The following is a 9,809-nucleotide window of genomic DNA, read 5'->3' on the forward strand; positions in this document are numbered from 1 at the left end:
TCTTCCCAGCCTGGTGCAGGTCAACAATTTTGTTTCTGGTGTCCTTTGACAGCTCTTTGGTCTTGGCCATAGTGGAGTTTGGAGTGTGACTGTTTGTTTGAGGTTGTGGACAGGTGTCTTTTATACTGATAACAATTTCAAACAGGTGCCATTAATACAGGTGGAGGACAGAGGAGCCTCTTAAAGAAGAAGTTACAGGTCTGTGAGAGCCAGAAATCTTGCTTGTTTGTAGGTGACCAAATACTTATTTTCCACCATAATTTGCAAAATAAATTCATTAAAACTCCTACAATGTGATTTTCTGGATTTTTTTCTTCTCATTTTGTCTGTCATAGTTGAAGTCTACCTATGATGAAAATTACAGGCCTCTCTCATCTTTTTAAGTTGGAGAACTTGCACAATTGGTGGCTGACTAAATACTTTTTTTGCCCCACTGTACATGCCTGCAGTTGTCCTCTGGTCTCTAAATGTTGTGTTAGTTTGTGTCTGGTTCTGTTTGATGTGTCCAATAAGGAGGTTCTGTTTGATATGTTCCAGAGTGAAAGATGTCTCCAATAAGGAGGTTCTGTTTGATGTGTTCCAGAGTGAAAGATGTATCCAATAAGGAGGTTCTGTTTGATGTGTCCAATAAGGAGGTTCTGTTTGATATGTTCCAGAGTGAAAGATGTGTCCAATAAGGAGGTTCTGTTTGATATGTTCCAGAGTGAAAGATGTCTCCAATAAGGAGGTTCTGTTTGATGTGTTCCAGAGTGAAAGATGTATCCAATAAGGAGGTTCTGTTTGATGTGTTCCAGAGTGAAAGATGTATCCAATAAGGAGGTTCTGTTTGATGTGTTCCAGAGTGAAAGATGTATCCAATAAGGATGTTCTGTTTGATGTGTTCCAGAGTGAAAGATGTCTCCAATAAGGAGGTTCTGTTTGATATGTTCCAGAGTGAAAGATGTATCCAATAAGGAGGTTCTGTTTGATGTGTTCCAGAGTGAAAGATGTATCCAATAAGGAGGTTCTGTTTGATGTGTCCAATAAGGAGGTTCTGCTTGATGTGTTCCAGAGTGAAAGATGTGTCCAATAAGGAGGTTCTGTTTGATATGTTCCAGAGTGGAAGATGTCTCCAATAAGGAGGTTCTGTTTGATGTGTTCCAGAGTGAAAGATGTCTCCAATAAGGAGGTTCTGTTTGATGTGTCCAATAAGGAGGTTCTGTTTGATGTCTCCAATAAGGAGGTTATGTTTGATGTGTCCAATAAGGAGGTTATGTTTGATGTGTCCAATAAGGAGGTTCTGTTTGATGTGTTCCAGAGTGAAAGATGTGTCCAATAAGGAGGTTCTGTTTGATGTATTCCAGAGTGAAAGATATCTCCAATAAGGAGGTTCTGTTTGATGTGTCCAATAAGGAGGTTCTGTTTGATGTCTCCAATAAGGAGGTTCTGTTTGATGTGTCCAATAAGGAGGTTCTGTTTGATGTCTCCAATAAGGAGGTTCTGTTTGATGTCTCCAATAAGGAGGTTCTGCTTGATGTGTTCCAGAGTGAAATATGTATCCAATAAGGAGGTTCTGTTTGATGTCTCCAATACGGAGGTTCTGTTTGATGTCTCCAATAAGGAGGTTCTGTTTGATGTGTCCAATAAGGAGGTTCTGTTTGATGTGTTCCAGAGTGAAATATGTATCCAATAAGGAGGTTCTGTTTGATGTGTTCCAGAGTGAAAGATGTATCCAATAAGGAGGTTCTGTTTGATGTGTCCAATAAGGAGGTTCTGTTTGATGTCTCCAATAAGGAGGTTCTGTTTGATGTGTCCAATAAGGAGGTTCTGTTTGATGTGTTCCAGAGTGAAAGATGTATCCAATAAGGAGGTTCTGTTTGATGTGTTCCAGAGTGAAAGATGTGTCCAATAAGGAGGTTCTGTTTGATGTGTTCCAGAGTGAAAGATGTCTCCAATAAGGAGGTTCTGTTTGATGTGTCCAATAAGGAGGTTCTGCTTGATGTGTTCCAGAGTGAAAGATGTGTCCAATAAGGAGGTTCTGTTTTATGTGTTCCAGAGTGAAAGATGTGTCCAATAAGGAGGTTCTGTTTGATGTGTTCCAGAGTGAAAGATGTGTCCAATAAGGAGGTTCTGTTTGATGTGTTCCAGAGTGAAAGATGTGTCCAATAAGGAGGTTCTGTTTGATGTGTTCCAGAGTGAAAGATGTCTCCAATAAGGAGGTTCTGTTTGATGTGTTCCAGAGTGAAAGATGTGTCCAATAAGGAGGTTCTGTTTGATGTGTTCCAGAGTGAAAGATGTGTCCAATAAGGAGGTTCTGGGGATCCTGGTGTCCTACAGAGTCAAGGTCAAACTAGTGGTGTCTCGTGGAGGGTGCGTTACACACACACACACACACACACACACACACACACACACACACACACACACACACACACACGCTCAAACTAGTGTTGTCCCACGGAGGGTAGGCTGCATCTTTGCTCCTACACTGTCTAACATAGATTTATGTAGTGGTTGTAAGTGAATGTTTCCACCTAGATTACGCTGGAATGTTCTCTGGGTATCAGTTCATCTCTGCCTAATGTGTGTTCTGGCACAGGTCCAACATAACTGTGTGTGCTCTGTACAGGGATGTCTCGGTGGAGCTGCCTTTTGTTCTAATGCACCCAAAACCCTCTGACCTACCCATCTCCAGACCTCAATCAGGTACAGACCAATGTGTGTTTAATGGAGAAACATATGTTTTAGAAAAGTGTTTTGCGGGAATATTTACCTGTTTTGAAATGCCATTACTTTCACCCACAGTCGTCCCAGAAACAGATGCCCCAGTTGGCAGTAACCTGATAGAGTTTGAGACAAAGTAAGAGAGAGAAAGTGTTTGTGTATCTCAAATTTATATGTAACCTTGTTTGTTGAACACAATTTTAATCTCTCTTCCTCCTTCTCCCTCCCTTCATCGCTCCTCCATCTCTCTGTCAGTAATTTCTCTCAGGATGATGACTTTGTGTTCGAGGACTTTGCCCGTCTGCGGCTGAAAGGAACGAAGGACGATAAGGATGAGGATGACCACTTGTGCTAGCTCTCCCTCCCCCAGGATCATGCACCTGAACCTGGGGAGAGGTGCTAGGCGAGTCCCTGGTCTCATGGTGACTCCAGGCCAGTAGGCTCAACTTCAGAAATGGGGAGCAGGAGCACTCATATGTATTCTATTTTTCACCCCCCCTTCTACTTCTTCTTCTCTCTTCTTTCTTGTACATCTTTGATGGGATTTTCCATTTCTACTCCTTTGTTTTGTCACGCGTTTGTTTGAGAAACAGAGAGAATGAGAGATGAAACAGAGAGAATGAGAGATGAAACAGAGAGAATGAGAGATGAAACAGAGAGAATGAGAGATGAAACAGAGAGAATGAGAGATGAAACAGAGAGAATGAGAGATGAAACAGAGAGAATGAGAGATGAAACAGAGAGAATGAGAGATGAAACAGAGAAGAATGAGAGATGAAACAGAGAGAATGAGAGATGAAACAGAGAGAATGAGAGACGAAACAGAGAGAATGAGAGACGAAACAGAGAGAATGAGAGATGAAACAGAGAATGAGAGATGAAACAGAGAGAATGAGAGATGAAACAGAGAGAATGAGAGATGAAACAGAGAGAATGAGAGATGAAACAGAGAGAATGAGAGATGAAACAGAGAGAATGAGAGGTGAAACAGAGAGAATGAGAGATGAAACAGAGAGAATGAGAGAGAGAGATGGAGGGATTTATAGGAGTGTCGAGTCGAGTCGAGTCGAGTCTCTGTTTTAGGAAATCCTTCTATATGTTTTGGATCCATTCTTTGATTCAGGGTTGATGTTCTATGTTCTATATGCTCTATAGGTCCCAGCTTTATAAGAAGTGGGTAGACAGACAGATATACATTTGTCATTATTTACATGATTGAATACCATGTACCTAAGGTTGCAAAATTCCCCAAATTCCCAGATTTTCCCAAAATTCTGGTCAGAAGAATCTGGATTTCCAACTTATTTTCTCCTGATTCTGGGAATCTTCCAACCAAGATCCAACCAAGATTTCTGGGAAAACATGGGAATGTTGAGGAAAGTTTGGGGAATTTAGGCAATCCTATATGTAACTGTAATGTACAGGACTGCGATGCTGCACAACTACTTAGAGGGAACATGAGTTTAATAGTTTAGTAAATTACATTGTTATGACATAGTTATAACCAGTTATTACACTGTAATTATATTGTTGTTATTACACCTTTACCTTATCCTTGACACCCATTATACCCACTATGTAACTCAATACTTTACCCCTTTATGGCAAGTGTGAAACGATTACATATCCTCACAGTGAGGGAGTGAGTGTGTAAGTGTCCTGTGTGTGCAGTGCACTTAGTTCTTGTCGCAGGGTGTAAAGTGTACTTACAGTCAGCTACAGTGAGCGTTTCAGTGTAGTTAAGTTACACTGAGGGTGTGAGTGTGATGCAGTCAGCGTGAGGATGCAGGTGATTGTATGTACAGACAGTGTATTCTGTTAAGGACTACATAGGAGACTTCAGGAAGCAAAACCTACACACACACCCTACATTCAGCGGATGCCATGAACACGATAAATAGCTATTTTGTTCACGTTCATGATTTGCCTAAAGTTGTTTTCTTGGTAGGTCAGGTGGCAGTTTGATCGAACCCAACTGTCAATAAGATCAGGGCTCATGTCTATGACGATAGCCTACTGTACTGTACTGGGCCAATTATAAAGCTGTGGTTTTCGAGAGGAGTAGGAGTGCTGATCTAGGATCAGGTCCCCCCGTCAATATAATCTTATTCATTTTGATCGACCAGGTCGACCAGGTAGATCAGCCAAGGATATTTTTTTGACAGCTCACAAAGGGTGCCCCCTGGTGTTTGAAAAGCTGTAGTCTTCTGCAGGTCTATTAATAGAGTATTTAAAGGAGGTTGTAGGTGGAAGTTTCCCCCTCCACTGATACAGGGTAAGATTATTTTGGTGTAGGGCAGCGGTTCTCAAACTTGGTCCTCTGGACCCAAAGGGGTACATGTTTTGTTTTTTGCCCTAACACGACACAGCTGATTCAAATGATCAAAGCTTGATGATCTGTTGATTATTTGAATCAGCTGTGTAGTGCTGGGGGGAAACCCAAAGCGTGCTCCCAGAGGGGCCCCGGGACTGAGTTCGGGAAACCCTGGTGTAGGGTAATCTGATCCTAGATCTGTGGTTAGGGAGTGACTTCTACCTCAATTGTGCGAAGTTTAACATTGACCAACCTCTTAAACCTACCAGCATCCAACTTCAGCCTCAATCATCAGAATCACCAATGTAGGGAGCAGGGGAAAGGGGGGTGGGAGGAAAGGGTGGGAGGGAAATTAATGGAGAAAAAAACATTTTATTTTTGTTGTAATAATCGCCAGAGATATATACGTACTTAAATGTTGCCATTATTTGTATTTTATTCCTAAGACATTGTTTTATTTTTTATTATTCAAAAGTCATAGGTGATAGGTGATATGAACCAACTGCTGTAAATATTCGTACTGCTCCGTTCAACTCAACAGCCAATAGGTGTTCACTATAGAACACTGCAGTCCAATGACCGAGCACCGTTTATAGGATAATCAGTCACAGAATCCCACAGTTTATAGGATAATCAGTCATAGATTCCCAGTTTATAGGATAATCAGTCACAGAATCCCAGTTTATAGGATAATCAGTCACAGAATCCCAGTTTATAGGATAATCAGTCACAGAATCCCACAGTTTATAGGATAATCAGTCACAGAATCCCAAATCCAGGTTCTCAGGGACCCCTTAGTATGCTTAGTTCTGAAACTTTTTCATTCAGTTAACTTACAATTATCTATCCACTTAATTTAAACATACTTCATCAATTGAATGTAGTTTCATAAGTCCACTTTAAGTTTGATAAATAAGTTCTGTTTTGAATTGTATAGGAAATCAGAATAACCAGGGGCCCCTCGGGACCAGGATATGAAAAGATGGGCTACTACTGTGTAATCTAGATTGTAGACACTTCATAGGCTATTACAGAGTACTTTGCAGTCAGTTATGGGTATATTGTATGTCTGTAAAGGTGTTTAGGTGCAGAATGAAGATAGATAGGGAGGATTGATTGATCGATTGACACTTGGCTCATTTATCAGATTGGAAAGGGGAAACCTACCCACCTAATGTACCATTTCAAAGCGGGACAAGCTTCAACTATGGCAAGCCAAGAGGAACAAATGACCAAGCCAGCAAATGCAATGTAACAACACTGATCACCTCTTCTTATGAAAAGTGTTGAATTGATTGTAGCCGTCGCCATTTTGGTTCAATGACAATAATGTTCTTTCTTAACATGAAATGTGTGGCCTCATTCAACTTGTGTAAACCCATCAACAATTGTCCATGGTTAATGAGATTTATATTGATAGTCACGATAACAAACAATATTGCACATTAGTTTTTACCCCTTTGAATGCACCATACTGTTACTAACACCCAGATGATGATGTCATAGGAACAGGGTGTAATCGTAGAAAGAGAATTTCTAGAATTGACATCTCCATTCAAGTCATGTTTATTTCCCTTCTTGTAATTATATTTCTATGGGTGTGATGTCAATCACAACACACTAGACATGAAGCTTCACAATTAAGTTATAAAGGTTCATAAGAAGGTAATAAACGTCACACTGTGTTCATGTTATGAATGGATCGACGCATGGCATTCTAAAAATGCAGTGTCTTAAAACATTATGAACAATTTAGTGATGTAGAACATTCAGAACCTCCAGAAGCTCTCTTAGGGACCATGTAAATGTTACAATGAGCTATTTTGTATTTAAAGTGGCCTCTTATGAAGCAGTATGCCTTATGAACCTTCATAGCACCCTTATAAACAGCCACAATGGATGATGAAACTGTGTAAAGGAAATAAGGCATGAAAGGCTGTCATATATTGATGATGTCACAGCTAAGGGGGCCTCTTGTGGCAGCTTTAATATTCAGTTATATCATGTTTTATGACTGCATCATGAGGTGCTATGAATGTTTATAAGGCATTATAAGACTTTGCAAGAAACCACTTCAGGTAGTTGTGTTACCAGATTTTCCTTTGTTTGTCAATCTGAATGGGGATGGTCTTCGTCGGTCTGTAAACCCGGTCAAGTGTAGCGAAAAACAAAAAAACTTAAAGTGCAACTTAGCCGTGGATTAGTTTCCCCATAGACTACTTTTAGGTTGAGGAACCATCTTAAACACTCAGTAAAATACTTAACTTCCCCTTTAAAAACAACGATCTTCTATTTTTTTCCCCCTTCCACCTTAGTTGAGGTATCCATGGAAATGCACAGAATCATGTTGGATTGTAGACTATTGTGTAACTATTGAGTCAAGATTTCTATTTTCTTTTAAGGACAATTTTAAGCTACTACAACTATTACTACTGCTAAAATTGAGATTCATAAAGAACTATACTTAAATGCTACCTGATAATTTAATAAATTCACAGATAAAGTAAGACAAAGTATATTGTTATTAAGGAAACCAAGATACTGTATAAGCAATATGTTATTTTAGTCAATAAAATTGAACAAAATCACAATGAATAAAAACATGTAAAAAAGTTTAAAAGCATTGGAGAATATATGTCGCTTCTTTATTTTGTACTGCATTTTAGAAAATGTACATTTTTAAAAACAGTTAACATACAAAACAGGTCTCAGTGTGTTTATTTGTTAGTGTGTACTGTGTGTACTGTGTGTACTGTGTGTATACAATATGAAGGAATGTATCAAACAAATAGGGAAATGTAATGAAACACTAACTTTATTACAAAACATAGCCAGATACATTTTCTGACTAATATCATATAAAAATGAAAAACAAAAAAACAAAGTATTTCAGACCCCATCTCTCTGCGGCAGGTGGTGCTAACACACCACGGTGACAAGTCATGGAAACGTCCACCTACTGCGCTCTCCCGACCATCGTTCTGGTGTGACTGTTTTCTCTCAGGGTTGTGGATCCAGCATGACTTCGCAGGTGCGTCCCAGCTCTCCCAGTTTGACCCTGGCGTACTCTGCTCTGTTCAGGGCCATCTGACAGTCCTTCCTGGCTGAGTATGTGGAGCCTTCGTGGGGCTGGCCTGTGGCAACCTGAAGGGGAGAGAGAGAGAGAAGGCAGTGTGTGAAAGGGAGAAATGTAAGTGTTCAGTTAGGTGAATGTGGGCCGTTCTGACTAGCAGAATGCTACACTACCAGGTGAATGTGGGCCGTTCTGACTAGCAGAATGCTACACTACCAGGTGAATGTGGGCCGTTCTGACTCGCAGAATGCTACACTACCAGGTGAATGTGGGCCGTTCTGACTAGCAGAATGCTACACTACCAGGTGAATGTGGGCCGTTCTGACTAACAGAATGCTACACTACCAGGTGAATGTGGGCCGTTCTGACTCGCAGAATGCTACACTACCAGGTGAATGTGGGCCGTTCTGACTCGCAGAATGCTACACTACCAGGTGAATGTGGGCCGTTCTGACTCGCAGAATGCTACACTACCAGGTGAATGTGGGCCGTTCTGACTCGCAGAATGCTACACTACCAGGTGAATGTGGGCCGTTCTGACTAGCAGAATGCTACACTACCAGGTGAATGTGGGCCGTTCTGACTAGCAGAATGCTACACTACCAGGTGAATGTGTGCCGTTCTGACTAGCTGAATGCTATACTACCAGGTGAATGTGGGCCGTTCTGACTAGCAGAATGCTACACTACCAGGTGAATGTGGGCCGTTCTGACTAGCAGAATGCTACACTACCAGGTGAATGTGAAATATGCATAACTTTGATGCAGAAAGAATCTATGCTACTATTGTACTTAGAAAAGCCAATAGGCTATAGTGTAGTCACATAATTAGAGTCATATCTACACTGGCAAGTTACATTTCTATGTTTCAGTTCCCGGTGTGGCACACCATATGTGTGTGTGTGTGTGTCTGTGTGCAAGGCCACGCATGTTTGTGTCAGTCTGTGTGTCTGTTTCTTCTTTGTCCTACCTGTGTGAGGTATTTGATCTGTGAGCTGAGTTCAGTCTCCACTCTGCTGACCGAGCCAGTAAACTGACTAAGCTGTCTGTCCAGGAAACTGGCATTGTGCTTGTCTTTAGACAGCTCCAACACGATGTTACCTAGAGAAGATTAACACAGTAAACAGTATTAGGCATATATGTATTTACGTACAGATACTGACATTGTGCTTGTCTTTAACATCTCCAGGCGATGTTACCTGCAGGAGTCAGAATTCACAATTACACTGTGAAATGTTTTGTTGATTTCACTCAACCAGGTGTAACAGATGTAAATCAAAACCAGACGTTGAACTGACGTCTGTGCCCAGTGGGAATATATAGCTAGCTAAGTACGTGTTTCTTATTACAGAGTAGTTGAACAGTTGTTGCTGCCGGTAGGGATAACGTTATACACTAAGTAACGGTAGCTACTAACCGGCGCACTGCAGAATCGTTGCAATTTGATTCTCAACCTCCTCCAAAGCTCTCAGTCGGTCATTCGCCATCACTTTCACTCACTGGGAGTAATATAATCAGAGCACGAAACTTCACAGAAACGGCTACGGCACAATATCGTAGCTAACAGTTTGTTAACTCAATGCATTAATCCAAAATGCTGCCAAACTCATTCGTGTCAAAACCACACACTAAAGAAAGCGAACATCATCAAAAGCCCTTCTGAGAAAGGGCGCATAGAAATAACGTCAACACATTAGGTGCGTAAAATATTTCCGTCGTA

The 9,809-nt window shown here is 40.9% G+C and overlaps 2 protein-coding genes across 8 annotated transcripts in view; one reads left to right on the plus strand and one right to left on the minus strand.

Moving 5' to 3' along the window:
* The window catches only part of LOC110531449 (arrestin red cell-like), a 94,457-nt gene extending 91,036 nt beyond the window's left edge, over positions 1-3,421 (plus strand). For 3 of the 7 annotated variants that reach the window (XM_036987320.1, XM_036987324.1, XM_036987323.1), the window contains 4 exons: positions 2,266-2,349; positions 2,609-2,685; positions 2,785-2,839; positions 2,959-3,419. In XM_036987320.1, the coding sequence (XP_036843215.1) occupies positions 2,266-2,349; positions 2,609-2,685; positions 2,785-2,839; positions 2,959-3,058 (316 nt within the window). In that variant the 3' untranslated portion in view covers positions 3,059-3,419. Of the gene's footprint in view, positions 1-656; positions 1,493-2,265; positions 2,350-2,608; positions 2,840-2,958 lie in introns of those variants that run through there. The other 4 variants (XM_036987319.1, XM_036987321.1, XR_005053174.1 and 1 more) reach the window with 4 other exon arrangements.
* Positions 3,422-7,630: 4,209 nt separating this feature from the next.
* Positions 7,631-9,800, minus strand: LOC110531450 (mediator of RNA polymerase II transcription subunit 11). The gene is made up of 3 exons (XM_021614655.2): positions 9,507-9,800; positions 9,060-9,190; positions 7,631-8,161 (listed from the first exon to the last, which is right to left on the minus strand). Exons 1-3 carry the CDS (start codon positions 9,574-9,576, stop codon positions 8,018-8,020), a joined length of 345 nt encoding a protein of 114 aa, XP_021470330.1. The 5' UTR covers positions 9,577-9,800; the 3' UTR covers positions 7,631-8,017.
* Positions 9,801-9,809: the final 9 nt, after the last annotated feature.

The sequence above is a fragment of the Oncorhynchus mykiss genome, chromosome 9 (assembly GCF_013265735.2).
Source record: "Oncorhynchus mykiss isolate Arlee chromosome 9, USDA_OmykA_1.1, whole genome shotgun sequence".
In the NCBI taxonomy this organism is placed as follows: Eukaryota; Metazoa; Chordata; class Actinopteri; order Salmoniformes; family Salmonidae; genus Oncorhynchus; species Oncorhynchus mykiss.

Excerpts from the sequence above, each read along its gene's own strand:
- LOC110531450 (XM_021614655.2), bottom strand. The coding sequence starts at position 9,576 with ATGGCGAATGACCGACTGAGAGCTTTGGAGGAGGTTGAGAATCAAATT. Across the intron at positions 9,191-9,506 it reads AACGATTCTGCAGTGCGCCG|GTAACATCGTGTTGGAGCTG; the intron begins GTTAGTAGCTAC and ends AATCTTCTCTAG. Across the intron at positions 8,162-9,059 it reads AGATCAAATACCTCACACAG|GTTGCCACAGGCCAGCCCCA; the intron begins GTAGGACAAAGA and ends TCTCCCCTTCAG.